The 17,959-nt window shown below is 46.6% G+C and overlaps 2 protein-coding genes across 2 annotated transcripts in view; both read left to right on the top strand.

Annotated features, from left to right (window-relative positions):
• Window positions 1–2,336: 2,336 nt before the first annotated feature.
• Window positions 2,337–13,384, top strand: LOC144179929 (arylsulfatase B-like). The gene is made up of 4 exons (XM_077708348.1): window positions 2,337–2,598; window positions 10,033–10,135; window positions 11,802–11,961; window positions 13,353–13,384. The coding sequence occupies exons 1-4, from the start codon at window positions 2,564–2,566 to the stop codon at window positions 13,382–13,384; spliced, it is 330 nt and encodes a 109-aa protein (XP_077564474.1). The 5' UTR covers window positions 2,337–2,563.
• A 446-nt stretch (window positions 13,385–13,830) lies between these two features.
• The window catches only part of LOC144179930 (arylsulfatase B-like), a 28,938-nt gene continuing 24,809 nt past the window's right edge, over window positions 13,831–17,959 (top strand). The window contains exons 1-2 of the mRNA XM_077708349.1: window positions 13,831–13,843; window positions 13,952–14,064. Of these exons, the coding sequence (XP_077564475.1) occupies window positions 13,831–13,843; window positions 13,952–14,064 (126 nt within the window). The remainder of the gene's footprint in view (window positions 13,844–13,951; window positions 14,065–17,959) is intronic.

A 17,959-nucleotide genomic window follows, 5' to 3' on the forward strand; every position in this document is an offset into this window, starting at 1 on the left:
ATCAGTACTTCTATGTTTACATGTGCTTTCGTAACTTCCACTGCTTGTCCCACCATTCGTATTGCTTTGTAAAGAACGAGCACTAAATTTAAGCGCAAATAGCTCGTTCGGCTAGATTGTAAGCTGTACCTAATTTGCGTGTGCTTGTGCAGGCCTCCAACAATCGCATAGCTGGCTCGAATGACATCATAGGTTCTGTTGCGGGAAATGAGCTGGTGGGTCGCATGGCCATTCCCTTTTTTCCCTAATTATGTAGCTTATTTGAGCAATGTTTACGTTAAAAGTGGTGTCAGTATGATTCCAACGAGGCAATCTTTTGAATGAACCAAACTTGTGTTTCCTCTTCATGGCTCCTTTAAGTATAATGTCACGCGTGGCTGTAGATTGGGTATATAAAGCAATACTTTCCGAACCATAATTACGGAGCACACCACTCAGTGAATGAAACAATTTTTGTAAATTAGGTTATTAACAGGACTCTGAAGACCGCCAGTAACTTAGTTTCAAACGAACGTCCAACTTTCTCATAGCCATTTTAGCTTTGGTTTAATTACTAAAGATGCCTTAATTGCTGAGAATTCGCTGATCAAAGGACGCATTTTCCTTGCTCATTTCCCTCGCAGCAATTCCATGAAACAAATAGCGGCTGCTGCAGCCGCTGTGTGCGTGACGATAAACCGACAGCAAGCAACGCAGCGGTGATGTATTACGCTATGGAATCAATCGAATACAACGCTACCACGTATTAAGCGGTTTCGTCAGTCTCGGTTAAATTAGTCGTGCTTTCACGAACTACCACATTGGTTGGTGCTACCCATAAATAAGCAAAATGTTTATTAATGGCACCCGTGATCGTTATTGACGCTTTTTTGAAGAAAGGCGTGTTGTCTTTTTTATGTGTAAGGCCGTGTGAAAGATGGGCGAACCAACCCCTCATGCGCAGCAAGTCGCGTCGCATAGCCGTATCTCCACAAACACGTGCGAGTACGGCCGTCCAGCGTTAGCCAACAAGGACGTTGCGTACGCCAGGCGTTGCGTCATTTTAAAACACTGACGTTAGCCAAAATAAACGCTTCCGTGTTTTTTCAGCGTACTAAAAAGCAGGTACAGGGTCATAATAAGAGGGGCTATGCACATAGTACTGTACAAGGCTCACACAAATAAATCGCTGAGTACTGCGCCAGGTATTCAACCACCGAAACCGAAGCGAACTATACATTTGGGGTCGCCGGGTAGCATTCTTTTTTAAGTACGGAGTGGTCTAGTCGCCGGCTTGTCGTCGTAGCCCGTCTCTAGTAACGCGTAATACGTTACGTCACGGGTGACGCACCCAAACAGGTGCTTCGAAAAAATCACCGCCGCTCCCGGTCTGAGTCGCACCTGGGGCACTCGCGTTACGAAAACGATGTGATACACAATGGATCTCACAGGACCGGGTTCGCTGTGTGCAAATGGGCTCGGGCTGGTCTTTGCACGGCGCCGATTCTAGGGAGGCTGCAGTTGCTAGGCCACAAATAAGTACACAGTAATATAAAATGAAGGAAATATATCATGAATTGACCCGTTAAATAACCCAAATTAATGAAAACTCAGTGCAGTATTTATTTATTGGAGTTTTCAGGTGCAGCTTCGCCTTCTCGTGACTACTTGCGGTATGATCGCCAGGCTGGTACTGAAACTATTCAAGAGAGGACGAACAGCCCTTCTAGCAAATCACTGCGACGCAATTGAAAGTCACACGTGCAGTGAAACGTGCTTAATTTCGTTCTTTGGCGTTCAAACATGACACTTCAAATTTTTTCAGTTAGGTTATTATACACGTTGGCAGGCCTCTTGCTAAAATGTTTGCTCCGAAATTTCATCCACTTACACTGTAAGTTGCGCGGAGCAGCCAGTGGCATCGACACCTGTTTTTACGTTTTTGATATTTTCTACTCTATTTTACAAAAGCCACGCGTAAGAGCGCTCCGTTTGTGTTCTCAGTGAGCCAATATATCGATCTAGAGGACCTTGCATTTGGACTTGTGGGTTTCTTTGTAGACAAATTGAGAGCTTCGTATATTTAAAAGGCTGCTCTCGAACAATCCACACAAAATAAAGCGTAGCGCAGGCAAATATGCGAAGTTTCTGATATTTCACAAAAGTACTCGATGTCATAGCATGTAGAGCACCACATGTGCGGAAGCACTTACCTTGAATCATCGACTGTCGACCTTTCCACACGTGGGGACCTGATACAGTTCGTAGACTTGTATTTCCTCTGTGGCAGGTTATTCTGAATTACTATGAGTACGACGTAAAGCTTCCGTTCTCGCCCTCTTTCAATACGGGTTCGTTTTTGATTTACCATTTGTTAATGGCTGCCATATACGCAAGAAGGACTTCCGGTAATCAAACTTATGGAGCATCCGGTTAAAATATTTTTCAAGCACATCGGTCCAACCTAAATCAAAAACCCCGTGCGCTAACGTTCTCTCAGCGCATACTTCTCGTTGCTTGAATCAAGCTGCGGTAGAGGGAAGTTTTCAAACCTCAACCAACGTGAAGTCGAGAAACAGCACGGATGTACACCTCCCTTCAACGTTTAATGATCACCAGGTATGTGTTGCAAGCCATTCAATAGTTGCAATCTGCGCAGAAGAGAGGCTACAATTAAACAATTACGCGCAGAGACGTTTTAAGACCCTTCTAAGCAACGTGTTCTTTTGAAACGCGCAGTCTGCTAATCCAACATACTATTCCGGACTCCTGAGCAAGGTACCTTATGCGTGCTCTCATTGAAATGAGAGCCCCCATGTTTGCTGCGGAGACTTGTTAAAATAGCCTGGCTGCTTCACAAGATCGCAAATTACCTCCGCGCGAGCATCTATTGTATTTTGTGCTATTTCACGCATATTTTAAACACGATAGCAGTTACAGTCTTATCTTCCCGGTCCTGCCGTCTCTCTTCTCGCACGTCTCCAATCTTCAGAGGTCACCTGCAATTAAACACCTCTGCATGACCGGTTGTCGGTGTTGCCAGGGGGCAGAGTTTCTACAGGACCTTCGCGACATTTGTAGGGCCGTCTTCCATGGAGCCTATGAGACGGTATAATAGGCTTAGGAACATCTGTGCGAGGGGGCTCTGGTTGAGACATCTATAGTTGAGGCAACTATCGCGCGTTTTTGGTTTCTTCGGGGCTCATGCCATCCCTTTATAAGAGCTTTTTGTCTAGTGAATCTTGTCGATTTTCTTCCTGGTATTATTGTTTCTTCTAAATTTTCCTCACGACCATCCTTGTGGGGTTTCATGCATGAGGTGTGTTCTTCTTCTACTGACGGTTTGCGGTGTCGCGCAAAACACTAACCACATGTAATATCAGTGTTATATCATGAACCCCTCTACAAATCTCTTTGCTATGGTATACCCGGTCATGATGTCCTAAAGAAAGCTTGTAAAATGCTCCTTTCACCATGTACATTGCATTGGAGAAACGTTTATTGTGCCTGCAGTAAAGCGCGCACGCGCGCTTAGGACGTGGCCTACGTCGTCGTCTTGGCGGGTGCTCTGCGAGGATCCTCGCTCGCCGTTGCCGGCTCGCAAGGTTCCTGCCTAGCAAGCGCCTCGATGACCTGCTGGACGGCCTTGAGTTGCGTTTCTTGGTGGTCACTCCGCATTGCTTCCTCAAGCTGCGGCGGTATACGTCCTGAATTAGCTTCGCTTGGATGTTTGGAGCAGTCCCAGAGCATGTGCTAGAATGTGACCGTCTCCCTGCGGCACACTCTGCACTTGTCGTCGGGGTGTGATTCCGGGTACATCCGGTGCAGTAGCGCCGGGCTCGGAAGCGTCCTCGTTTGCAACTGCCTGAACAGCACGGCCTGTGACCTGCTCAGCCCTTTGCAGAGCGGCGGGAGAAGTCTACGGGCCAGCCGAAAGGCCTTGGTCAACTCGTTGTAGCTGGTCACTCGGTCTTTGGCGCTGAACCACAGCGGGAGGCCGTTGCCCTGGGCGCGGTCGGTTAGTCCTCGCGCTCGGGCGTGTGCCGTTTCGTTGTGGTTGGCATTCTTCTCCTACGCTGCGCCTGCGTGCGCCGGGAACCACTTGATACGAATCTTCTTGTCGCGGTCTGCCTGTCGGTTCAGAATGCCTGCCGCCGTTGAGGCAATTCTTCCTTTCGCGTAGTTTCTCACCGCCTGTCTGGAATCGGTGAGGATCGTGTGGCATTCTTGGTCTACGATGGCCAGGGCGATGGCTATTTCTTCCGCTTCCTCGACTTGCTTGCTTGACGTGCTGGCGGATGCCCGCAAGTTGCCTTCGCAGTCGACCACGGCAATCGCGAAGCCGTTGCAGCCAGCATATTCGGCTGCGTCCACGTATCTGGCGCCGTGGTATTTCGCGTGCAGGTCCGTTAGTGTTTTGGCTCTAGCGCGTCTTCTGCCTTCGTTGAAGTCCGGGTGCATGTTCCTCGGCAAGGGGTCTACCCGTACGTTCCGCCGTACGTGGTCGGGAACGGGGCGTTTTGGTCCCTGTTGTTCGTGATAACTGATGCCTAGTTTGCACAGGATCTTTCTGCCGGCCTTGGTCGACGACAGTCGTTCCAACTGAGCGGTTCTTTGCGCTTCGGCGATCTCGTCGAGCGTGTTGTGCATGCCCAGCTGGAGGAGACGCTTCGTGTTGGTAGTTTCGGGTAGGCCGAGGGCTGTCTTGTAGGCCCTCCGGATTAGGATGTCTAGCTTGTTCTTTTCGCTTTTCATCCACTTGTGGAAGGCTGCCACGTACGCTATGTGGCAAAGTACGAAGGAGTGTATGAGTCTGGTGAGGTTCTCCTCCTTCATGCCTCCCTTCTTGTTAGTAACGCGCTTGAGCAGTCTTGTCGCGTCGCCTTTCCCGTGATGCGGGTGACGGTGCCTCCGCTCCTACCGAGCGCTTCGATAGTCATCCCTAGCACTCGGATCTTGCTGACCTTCGGTATTGTGTTGCCGTCCCTGGTTCGGATTTTGATTTTTTCGTGCTCCCTTTGCTGCTTGATTCTGTGCGTTTTGTTCGGTCGGTAGATCAGGAGCTCGGACTTGGTGGGGGAGCAACGCAGTCCCGTGCCTTCCAAGCTTTCTTCGATCGCGTCGACAGCCATCTGCAGTGTGGATTCTATGTGGGCATCGCTGCCCCCGTCCACCCACAGCGTGATGTCGTCCGCGTATATCGTGTGGTTCAGTCCTTCGAGCTGGCATAGTCTTTTGGCAACTTGTATCATAACGAGGTTGAAGAGCATGGGTGAGATGACGGAGCCTTGGGGGGTTCCCTGACTACCTAATGTCTTCTCATCCATCTTCAGGTCGCCAGCTCTGAGCTCTGCCGTTCTACCGCTGAGGAAGACCTTAATATATTCGTACGACCTTTCACCTAAGTTTAGATTGGATACCTGCGAATGGATGGCCGAGTGCCTGACTTTATCAAAGGCACTCTGCAGGTCAAGCCCAAGGACGGCTTTGGTGTCCCTGGTTTCGCCGTCGATGACTTGATGTTTGATTTGGATCATGGCGTCCTGCGTGCTCAGGTGTTGGCGGAAGCCGATGATCGTCTCGGGATAGAGGTCTTCGTTTTCGAGAAACTCTTGCCACCGGTTGAGTAGGACGTGTTCCAGGACCTTGCCCACGCAGGACGTGAGCGAGATCGGGCGAAGGTTGTCCGTGCTCAGTGGCTTCCCGGGTTTTGGTATGAGAATTGTCTTGGCCCTTTTCCACTGCTTCGGCAGGGTACCGATCCTCCAGCATTTGTTGTAATACGCCGTAAGGTTCTCGATGGAGTGGTCGTCGAGATTTTTTAGAACCTTGTTTGTGATGAGGTCCGGCCCAGGTGCCGAACGGCTGTTCAGGTCGTGAAGGGCAGTGCGTACCTCTTCAATTTCTATATCCCTGTCCAGACGCACGTTGGGTCGGCCGGGGTATGGACTGTGGTCGACCGACGGTGTCGTCGGGACGTAAAAATCTTTCTTTTTCAAGCTAAATACGGAAACCTTGCCCGTTAAAACATAACTGCGCAGTAGGAACATTTTTGTGCCCTTGTTAACTTTAGACCTTCGGAAGCTTCCGAAACAACTGAACATTGTTTAATTGACTGCCAAGACACTGATTTTTTCTGGGATGCGCTTCAACGGACACTCTGACAATACTTTGAATTAACACTCCACAGTGTGCCGTACTTTGTAACTCCCGGTGGTGATGTGCCTTATGACCTGTTTTTTCCGATGGTTCTGCACAGTTTATGGAAAACGCGAATGTTAGACAGAAACGCCGAGCCGATAGTAACGCCTAAGCAGCACCTTAGTAATGTAATAGTCAAGGTAAAGGGCTACTACACTCTAAGAAAAAAGGGTAGAAAAAGAGAGGAAATCCAGGCTTTTCTTCCCCGGACCAGCGAGATTCTCCCTTTAGCTAATTACACGTAGCGCCCTCTGTACGGCCTCTACGAAACACCGATACGGGGGAGGAAATATTCTCCCTTGTCGTCTGCAATCTGCTGTCGGCGCCGACGCCGAAAACGAAACCGTTCATCGTTGCAATGTGGCTTTCGCCGATCGGGCGGATACGGCGACTATGAGCAATACCTCCCCTGCGGTGTGCTGCTTGCTTGTTTTCTCGCTGTCTTTCTTTTTAAGTGCGAATGCACTTTATAAGCGACCCCAAACCTTCCACCGCCGGCGGCGGCGGCGGCGGCGTCGGCGGCGGCGGCGTCCGCAGTCCTCCTCTCTATATATAAAAAAAAAAACAGCATCTGGCGCCAGGTTTCGAGCGCCGCAGCGCGACGCTCTACCGACTAAGCCACGGAGGCGACGCTGATATCAGTGTTAGTAACGCGCCTTATATCTTTAACGCAGTCCTCCTCTCTATATAAAAAAAAACAGCATCCGGCACCAGGTTTCGATCCGAGGACTTTGCGGCCGCAGCGCGACGCTCTACCGACTAAGCCACGGACGCGACGCTGATATCAGTGTTAGTAACGCGCCTTATATCTTTAACGCATTCAAACTACGTCGTCAGCGGCGTGCGTTGGCGACTCAGCGGCGTTATAACGGCTTGATAACTGCGTGGTGTACACGTGATACTACAAACCCGGAAGAGATGGAAGAGAAGGCGGCGAGGCGGTGGGCTGCGGGGGCCGAGCGCAAGCGCCGCAAGCGGGCCGACAACCGTGCATTCGCACTTTCACATTCTCCCCCTCGGAGAAATGCGGGGGAATTTTTTATGATTACCATGTGCCCGCCACGCTAACGCACGGCTCGCCAGCCGTGTGTTTGAAGCGAATTCTGTGGGCACCGCTGCATGCTTGCTGTGGGCGACTCGCCTGCGCCCTGTTCAACTTACCACTGCATTTGTGGACGTTTTATACTGACGCCCAAGGGTAAAAGAGGCCAGCGATGACAGCAAACTGCCCCTTTTTTCGTCAACGAGCACGGACAGCAGCATATTGACGCATCAGTTACCAACAACAAAAGGCCCCCATTCGGTAACATCTCTGCTGAATGGTTGCCAGACCAGTGGTGCGCTCTTTATATGTATACGCTAAAAGAGCGAAGGCGAGGCAATGAGTGTCATTACACAAACATACCTGCCGTACTGTTTCGTGAAACGTTTTTTTCTTCTTTGAGCTATTTTAGTGCTTCTTACAAAACCTCAAATTAATAAAAGTTTGCAATTGCACGGGTTACATGTGATGAAATAACAAAACCCACCTAAGGCTTACGCACTGCCGTGGGTTATCGAAACAAGCAACGATCTTACTGTTCATACCTGCATTCTCTGCGATCAGGGTTATAAATACTTTGTCGCCATTTCAATGTTTAGTTGTGGCTTGTGATCATGCGGACATGTGAAAAGTGTACTATATGTTGTGGTGTGTATACTTGTATTATGCTTGTGATGTTGTGTGTTGCGTGTATTGTACGTTGGCAATGCCTTTAATGAAGTGTATACCGTTGTGTTGTGCTATGTTTCTTCCCAATATGTGCCCGCCCACATGCGGCCTCCGTGGTGTTGGCTATAATAAATACGTTATTCATAGAGGAAACCAAGGAAACGCCTTGATGTAAGTGCCCACTGATGGTGATGCTTAGTAGCTGCCCCTCCCCACCCGTACTTTTTTTTTGCGTATCTATCGGTCATTTTAAAACGTTTACGATTGCTTTACTTCGAGCACGCTAGAGGGCGAGCATTGTCATCCCCTCGCTCGGACGGATGCGACAGCGACGGATACGTTTTTCGTGTTGCCTGCATTGCCTTTGCGCTGAGATTTACAATTGCAGACGATCCGTGTTTTGATGCATCGGTTGTAGCAAGGTAAGACGACTAACAACAACTGGTTGTTCTCAAACGGCCGCACTGGATGGTTGTGATCTCGTGTGCGGTGAACGGCGGGGTTACGAGACACGAGCCATTCGGAAATAAAGGCGGCATTTTGAAAGCAATCGGTATGACTTCTACTGTGTTTCCGGCGACGCGTTCGCTCTGAACGCGTAGGCGGGGCGGGCAGCGAGACGAATGCAAGTCGCGCATATACGATTGGCGACATCGCTTGCTAACCGCAGTTCCGGTGCTCGGTAGGTAATTTCTTGGTTATTTTAGCGCATTTTAAGCGCACACAACCACAGTAACCTACTTATTTGTACTTCCTCGATCCTCAAACCGATCAGCTCGCTAGGCCTTTATCGCATGACAAGCCTCGCTTGGGTGACGCTGCCAGGGGAGGAACGCTTCTCCATTAGCTCACAAAAGGGTTAAATCTTCCTCCACTCCTAGGGGTAGAAACGCGGTCCTCCCTCTTAAAGGGAGAATCTTTCTACCTTTTAGGGAGCAATATATAATACATTCATGTTTCACCCTTAAGGGAGAATCTACCACACCCTTTTTTCTTAGAGTGTATGACCAAAATTATTGGAGACCTGACTGGTACCCTGTTTTGCCTTTTTCTGTATCACTGGCCCCTCACTAGCGGGAACAGTTGTGAATGTGTCTCGCCGAATTCAGGATTACCCGTTTTAGCCTTTATATTAGGCGCCAACAGTTCTAAAACAGTTCTTGTAAATATGTTTCCCTACATTTGAAATGAACATCCTAAGAAAATAAGAAAAATGGGTCGCTATGGCCGAGTGGTCTGGAACACTGGGTGTGTTCCTCTGCAATTCCCGGCTTTCAACTCCAGATACCGCATGTTTTGCGTGTTTGAAGTTCATTTTTTTTTTGGTTTTCGGTAATGTTTTCTATACTGATTCACAATTTTTCGGTGCAACCTTCATTCTCCACGAGCTAATTTGCAGAATGCGTGCAGAATGACACTGACGCCCTGGCGAGATCTCATTGGCGCGCTGTTGACATAATAAGCACCGACTGCTTCCGGGCACAGTGCCGAATAAGTCGACTCTGGGCATGGTGCGAACATTTCTTTTATGACACAGGCACGAACTAGGCACGCTGAAAAGGTGGGGCAAAGCACCTCGCATTAGAACATCTCCGTTGACGCTTAGGGCGTTGAGCGAACGGCCTGTGACCGTTATGATTCAAAGCCGTGGTATCAGGCTTCCCTCACGCATTCTACAGCCGACAACATGGCAGATGCGAGGTTTACCCCGATTCCAGAGCTATGGGGAATTCCATGGCAAAGTTTACGTCGGATGCCAAGCATGTTTTTGTTTCAGAGAACCGAAACCGAAACTGCTTTGAGTTACGATCTTGGACATCCCCCAATCACGTCGCATATCGCATGCGCGCCACTGATGTTGCCACAGCCGCAAATTTCGCACGGTGATTTTCTTCTTTCAGGCTTTATAAATTAAATACTGCTTTATCGACCGGATAAACGGTGAAACTTTGCTTACTTGAGCCGGTCTACGCAATGCAGACCAAAGCATAAGTTTGACAAAGTCGCTTCAGTGTCTTTGTAAAGCCAGAGTGAACACCTGGATAAAACTTTCATGCCGGCTATGTGTTGGGCCCATAACGTTACAATCTTCGCATGAGGGTTAAGGCATCATTACGAGCAGTTTTATTCTGTCGTTCCAGAATGATTTTTGTGTGGATGTCATTCCTAAGCGTCACCTTGGCTCAAAATTTTGGAAACAACTACGTTCCGCCCCACATTATCTTCATCCTGGCTGATGACCTGGTAAGCAATTTACGAAAATGGGAGGCGATCTAGCATGCGGATTTTTGTCATCTGGAATGTTCAGTCATAGGTTTGTGTGCTGGGCGTCTTCCGAAACAGTGTGATGCGACTACGGGGTGTTGCCTTGTCAGAAAATGTTTCTGGAAAAATCAGGCTCACCATATTGCACTTGTTATTTCCCCACAGGCTTCAGAGCCACTTATTGCAAGCTTCACTCGTGCATAAAAAGTTTCAAGCCACTTGGAAACATCACCTAAGAAGAAAATATATCGCATAACGTTTTCTCTCCTTCAGAGAGTGCCTTGTGTCTCTTACCAGTGAAGGAGAACTCAGTTTATCTGAACGGTGCCATTTTATCGGTAAATGTTAGGCGTAAGAGGCTCCTCTCCAACAAGTCTCAAATAGTGGACTAAGAGTATAAAAATCTGCAAGTATATAATTTACATCAGGTGCTTTTATATTGTATCTTGTGGCCTTTAGTTGCACATTCCTGAATCATACTTATATTATAGCCTACAGCCAAATATAAATGTGGTGATCATTTTTTGCACCAAACATTTGATCGAGAACAGAAAATAAATAAAATGAGCATTTCATTATTGGGCAACTCCAGGCTTCGCAGGGGTTGCCCTATACCCATCCCAGCCTATACAGAGTGGGGCCTGTCACGACCTTGGCCGGGACTCTGCACTATGCGGAACTGTCTAGGCCCCGTGCTCAATGACTTCAACAAACAACCGCTTTCTGAATGGCTTTGAATGTTTGTGACGAGAGTAATAGCCGATGAAAGCACGCATTGCACAGCTGGCGACGATTGAGTAAAATTGAGAATACAGCCAAGGTTGGCTGTGGACGCTTTATGACGGGCTTTTCAATGTTAAAAAATGGAAGGCACACAGCACAGAGAAATGCAAGCGTTAATTTCTTGTTTCTCGGCAAACAATGAGTGGTTGCTCCTCCTACAGAAGCCGCAAAAGACAAAAAAATATACGATATATCAGGAAAAACAAAATGTTATTCCGTCTATGGTAAAAACTTCGTGTTTCGGACAAGCGGCCTTAACTTTTGTTTAAGCACAGGAACTTTTAAAGCAATATATCAAACTGCGTGGTAAAAATTCTCACGTAAACTTTAAATACGCTGGATAGGATACCAATAATTTCATTATTTTTGTTACGATACTGGTTACCGCCATTTGCAGTCACATTTACGATTCACAATGCATTATTTTTGAGGAGAATTATAAGTTGGCGGAACACAGCCGTAGCTCTCGCTTCGCGCATACTTTTACACCTGTGGCATCAACAAGTGTTGTTAAGACGAACAAAATAATCGATATCGTAGACTGTTGACAGACTTATAGGCCTTTAATAGGTGTGACGCTTCCGACGTGCATTCGAAATTGACCGTTTTTAAGCGCAACACAAACCGTAATACAAGTAAGATAAACCGTTGTGCATTTTTTTCTTGCCGGGAAGTTTCTGGAAGAATCTTGCTTATCAATAACAGAACCAGCGGCTGGTAGTCCCACCCATTGGTGTGCTAAATAACCGCTTGATTTCTGTCCTGACCTGCATCTGCCTAAATAGAACTGTGTGTATTTAAAGCTCGCAAATTTAAAGCAAAGAATTTTTCAGACACGGCCGTATTCTGACCCATTGCGCAGGGCTGGGCAGACACAAGCCTGCATGGGTTGTCGCAGATACCAACGCCCAATTTGGATACTCTTGCCAGTGCGGGCATTTTATTGAACAACTACTACACGCAACCCCTGTGCTCGCCGTCCAGGGCATCGATAATGACCGGACTCTATAGTGTTCACAACGGTGGGTGGCAAATATTCCGCCTTCAATGCTTACCCGGCAATACGAGTGTTACTTCGGGAGACACGTTTGCTTGCTTTCAGACTGCTTGTTCTCAACCTGTGTGGGCATTGAAGCCGACATTTCTCGGAAACCGTTTTACTTAGCCGTTGGCGTCTGTATTGGGCGTGGAATTTGTTCCAAAGCATTCAATAATTGTTGAATGCTTCGTGCGTCAGTGCGCACGGGCATGCTTTCAGAACTCACACTACAAACATTCATTTTCAGGCTAGGGTTCATGTCCTAACAGCAATATATTCCAAGTGCGAGATCTAGAAGATACATCTCGAACGATACATTTCGAGTTAAACGGACAAAGTGGCACAAATGAGGCACAAACATATAGCAAAGGAAACAAAAGAAAGGCGAGCAGAGAGGAAGGTCTTGGTGCCTGATATATTTTTCCTTCCACCGAAACGCTACTTGTTAAGTATACAAAATTCGGGTCTTCTGTTTCGAGAGGATCAGTCATTTTTTTCATACCAGCGAAGGATATTCGGATCATCAACAGAGAGGTCAGCACTCCTTGCTCTCAGTAGTGGGACGGCTCAGGGAAGAAGGCGGTGCATACTGGATCGGGAACTACAAATAGCAGGCCAACCAGTTCCAAAGGTATCCCATATGCGCATTTTCGGACTTACAATCCCCCAAAATGGATCAGGCCTCCACACCACAGCCCCCCTACAAAGGACGCTCAGTCAGTGGTTTACTTAATACACCGCGTATCAAATCGACGCTTCGGATTGCAAGAGTCGGACACCTTGCGCATGGTGCACGCAATGCTAGTCAGCCGAATCGCCTACGCTGCACCCTACTTGGCTCTCAAAAAGAATGAGAAGGCACGATTCGAATATCTTTACCCGCCAAGCCTATAAGACTGCCATAGGATTGCCCTCCAAGACGTGGACAAAAAAATTACTTCAGTTTGGATTGCACAATACCTGGGAATAGAAATCGTCCGGGTGCCCGGACACACATCGCTCGCCGGTAATGAGGCGGCCAATGCCGCTAGCCGCGCGCACATACACCGGGCCATTATCTACGAGAGACAAACATCGCCTGCTGCTTCCAAAGCAGAACCTCTCGTAATATATGGAGATATTCTCGCCCACTACCGTCAAAGCAGGAGAATATTCCCGTCTTCACATATTCAGTTATCGAGACAAGAAGCCACTAGCCTGAGAAGAATACAAACAAACCCCTATACTCATCGCACCCTTTTTCACGCCATCTACCCCACCATATACCCGGCCACCTGCAATTTCTGTCCCTTGCCTGGCACCCTATACCACCAAGTATGGGAATGCGGAAAAACCACAGACCTACGCCCCAAACTTTCCCCCTCTCACGTTCAGTGGGCAGCCTGCCTGAAAAGTCCGGACCCTAGGACCCAGCGGATACTGGGGTAGAGGGACTGTACTGCCAGCCAAGGGTAGGGCATCCCGGACTAGGGACGTCCCCACCAGGCGGGTGCCCTAGTAGCAGCACCAGCGCTCGTGAAATAAATAATTATTCCTTCTCAACACCAATCACTGAATGTACCCTGTCTCTATTGACCCGGCCAACTAAAGTAGTTTCAAAAGAGCGAGAGAGGTGTATTAAAATGGTATTTTTAAGGTCTTTTAGTGCTTCATGTAAGAAAACATCGCTAAATGTTTTCCTGTGGCTCGTAGTTCCCCATTAACCACAATAGCTAACCATTTACAATTGATAAGTTTGTATACAAGACATACAGTCGAGGTTGGATGTAGTTTTGCACATATTGCTGAGGACTGTATTAAAGCAAATCATAAATTTAACATTTTTGCTCTGAATTGTGTGAATAGGAAAAACATGGCAACTGCAGGTTTGTACCGATTCGGAAATTCATATCTGTAGGCTTACTGAATGCTCAAATTCGGCGAAGAAGCTTCATTTACGGCGCGTAATATTAATGCACAAAATCTCATTGCAGGTGTGCACTCCCTTCCCATAGCGCCTGCGCAGACAACAGGTTTGCCATTGAGGTTCAAGCTTTTACCGGAATATCTCAAGAACCTCGGATACGAAAGGCACTTGGTCGGAAAGGTACACGAAATTAACATTTATAAAAGTGTGTAGTGAAGGCCGGAGACAGAATTGCAAACCTTGATTCGCCGAATCAATATCACCGTGTCCGCGCAACTATGAGTTATGTGGTGGAAGTAATTTCGTCTCATGGATAATTTTTGCTATCGTCTTACTTGTGAGAAACGCCGTTCTCAAAAGGCAATTTATAGTTAACCATTTTCAGTGGTTTCGCGTTTCTTGTCGCGTGGAAACATAATTAGTTTGGCCACCAGCGGAACTCTGATATATCCTTTCAACAAACCATGTTGTCCAGCCTTTTTTGCTGTACAATAAAAGCAAGCTCATTGTAAGCCACATATGATGCGAATTCAGCTATTTATTTATTTATTTATTTATTTATTTATTTATTTATTTATTTATTTATTTATTTATTTATTTATTTATGCAATACTGCAGGCCTTGGGTGGCCCAAGCAGAAGTGGTTTGTTTATACTTCAAAGAGGTAAACCAGTTGTAAACAAGAAAAAGAAAGAGAAAGAAAAAAACAAATTAAATTGAAAGGAAAAATAATTAAGCAAATAACAATCGAAGAAAACACAAGAGAACAAGAACGGGCGTATCAGTCCATATTTCAGATATATTGCTCATACGGAGGTAGGAAACGAGGCAGCAAAAAAAAAAGCGACGCATGGGAGCAATGATCATATTCAGTAACACAGATTTTACACTAGATATGGAAAACCAATCACGGGATGTTGGCAGCGTTACATTTTTTTCTAGGAGCAATTCTACAAACACAATCGAACAAACCTCGAGCAATCGAGCTTGCATGGGGCAGAAGTAGTTTAGTGAAGTGACTAGTCAGTCGAGCGTCCGACAGGTTGCCATGCTCAACAGAGAAGGCAGTGGGGCAGTTTTTGCTATCTATCATCTGGATTCAGTGCCCGCACACTATGGCAGGACTAATACACACAATGCTAAACAGGTTGCATTCATGCATAGAGTCCAGGAAAAACGCCATACTACAACCCTCTGCCAGCAGCAGTAATTTTTTAAATGAAAGTTTATTTCATAAACTCAATACAAAGATATCCGTATACAGACAAGGGTCCCAGATTCAAGAGACTGAAATTCGACCACCCGCCGCGGTGGCTCAGTGGCTAAGGCGTTACGCTGCTGAGCACGAGGTCGCGGGTTCGATTCCCGGCCACGGCGGCCGCTTTTCTGATGGAGGCGAAAAGCAAAAACGCCCGTGTGTACGAGATTTAGGATCACGTAAAAGATCCGTAAGTGGTCAAAATTAATTCGGAGCCATCCACTACGGCGCGCCTCATCACCGGCGTTGCGTCGGCGCGTAAAAACCCTGCAATGAATGAATGAATGAATGAATGAATGAATGAATGAATCAATCAATCATTCAATCAATCAATCAATCAATCAATCAATCAATCAATCATTCAATCAATCAATCAATCAATCAATCTGAAAGGGGACCCTCGATCTTGAATACATACATTACTTGCACTGAAGCATCGATTGGGCACAAGATCCTATCGGATCAGTACCCAGTGTAAACTGACATGGAAAATAATCCAGTTGTGTACATACCTACATACCCTCAAAGAGGTAGCGGGACCTAATACAAGTAGTTAAATCAATTCGTGAACAAGAATAGGAAATAAAGGCATATGAGAACACCTGGGGTGGACCACGAAACAACCCGAACGCGTTTTGCCTGTCTCAAAATCCCACTCTCGAAATAAACTGGCTACTTCCCCCCGCCTGCAAAATCCCTCGTCTCATATGCACATGTGAGCAATTTCCCCCTCTCGTGTCCCCTCGACCTCCTCCCTCTCCTCAACGAAAACGAGGGTTGGGTCGGCTTTTGTTGCCGTCAAGACGAACAAAGGGGCAATGGCTGCCGTGGGGCGCACATCGTACAGTGCGTGCGCGAGGACGTACAATGACTGCTCCACTGCTATAACTAAGGGGGGGGGGGAACCTCAGGACTTAGCAATTAGCCGGTATTTAGGCCGCGTCGTCAACGTGTAAGTTCCTTGCTATTACAGATTGATTGTAGGGTTTAACGCGCCGACGCAACGCAAGCGATCAGGCGCGCCGTAGTGGAGGTCACCGGATTAATTTTAACCACCTGGAAATCTTTCACGTGCGCCGATATCTCATACAAAAGGGCGTTTTGGTTTTCGCTCCCATAAGAAATGAGGCCGCCGCTGCCTCCATGCTATTTAAGAAAATCTAACTATCCCTTCTCTTTACCGAGCCACACTGATGACGCGGCCGGACCGAAGCATTTAATTTCGCCACAAAGGACAGACAATTTATTCCTCTGCTGCAGTTCTTTTTTATTTATTTGCAGAAGGAAGGGACGACCGCCTTTGCCCCCCAGGTGGACCGATCTCGCACAATGCCAGGCGTTACCACTAAAAGGGTCGCTCCCCTCTCCAGCTCTAGGAGAGGGCTTTCGCGGCAGGGGGAGGCGCAACACGTGGGAAGAAAGACAGGGATTATGGACAGTGGGATTCTGAGACACGGGGAAAGCGGGGCGGGAAAACTGCGACGGGGGAAATGCGACATGGGGAAACGTGCTACACCCAACACCAGGATAATACGCAATAGATAAGAACAAAAGCAAGGTATTTATTAAAGCAAAAGAAATTCTCTGAGATTTTTTTAGAACAAGTTGGGGCGGGGATGATCTAACAGCCATTGGTAAATTATTCCAGAATGTGACAGCTGCAAAACCAGAGGCTTTCTTCCCGTAATTAGTGTCAACAGTCGGTAGCAAGAAAGTGTTATTGCTTGAAAACTTAGTGACACTTCTGCTGGGCAAAACAGTAACAACGACAAGGTTATATGAAAAGTTGCAGTGCAGCATTTTGTAACAAAAAAAAAAACATTCCGAAGTTATAGTGAAAAAAAATGCGCTTTGATTGATAGTATGTTATTCTCACGCGTAGCCCTGAGAGAGAGGAGCGAAATGAACTAAATGTTATAATGCGAATACATTGGTGTTGAATATGTTGCACAGATGTAACGTGAGAAGAGTACGTGTCACCCCATGAGACAATGCCGTAATGAAAATGGCTGTGAACGAAAGCAAAATACAAAGAAAATAAAGTTGTATGAAGAAAGAAGCGGCGAGCCTTAATAAACCTCGTATGCCGAAAACTGTTTTGCGCTTGAGATTAGAAAAATGAGAACAAAAGTTAAGGTTAGGGTGAGGAAAAAAACGTGATGGGTTTCTGATAAGACTCTGAGTTTAGTTTTTTTTCAGGGTTAATCACTAAATAGTTATCGCGGCACCACTTTACAATGTTAATTTGTACTGCATTCAAGTATGACGTGAAATAAATTAATGATTTATCAGAGGAAGGAATGGTGGTATCATTCGCATACAAGATGCAATGAGAAGAATTAACGCATTCCAGAAGGTCAATAATATACAAAATAAACAGTAAAGAACCTGAAAATGACCCCCGGGGCGACCTTGGTTAAATGTTCTAGTTCCAGAAAAAGCGTTATCCACATATACAGAGTATTTTCTGTTAACTAAATAGTTTTTCAGAAACATTAATGGAGGTCCTGCTATGGCGTAACCTTCCAATTTTTCAAACAAGATATTATGGTTAATCGTGTCAAACGCCTTTGTAAAGTACAAAAAAAAACTGAACCCACAAAATGTCCAGAGTAAATAGATTTTTAATGAAATGCTTTAGGGAAAGAAATTCTTGGTTTGTAGAACGTCCAGACTGGAAACAGAATTGACATGGAATCAATAGAACAAATTTATTGAAATAGCTGTTCAGACGCTTGCAAATATCTGTTCGATTAGTTTGCTTAGGCAAGAAAGAATGGAAATTCGGCGGTAATTGCATATTGATAACCGATCACC

Source organism: Haemaphysalis longicornis, unplaced genomic scaffold (genome assembly GCF_048455015.1).
Source record: "Haemaphysalis longicornis isolate Haplotype H1 unplaced genomic scaffold, Haemaphysalis longicornis Haplotype H1 scaffold_4, whole genome shotgun sequence".
NCBI lineage: Eukaryota > Metazoa > Arthropoda > Arachnida > Ixodida > Ixodidae > Haemaphysalis > Haemaphysalis longicornis.

Coding starts and splice junctions, on each gene's coding strand:
- LOC144179929 (XM_077708348.1), top strand. CDS start 2,564: ATGTACACCTCCCTTCAACGTTTAATGATCACCAG. Junction 10,136..11,801: donor TCATCCTGGCTGATGACCTG/GTAAGCAATTTA, acceptor CCCATTGCGCAG/GGCTGGGCAGACACAAGCCT. Junction 11,962..13,352: donor ACTCTATAGTGTTCACAACG/GTGGGTGGCAAA, acceptor TCTCACGTTCAG/TGGGCAGCCTGCCTGAAAAG.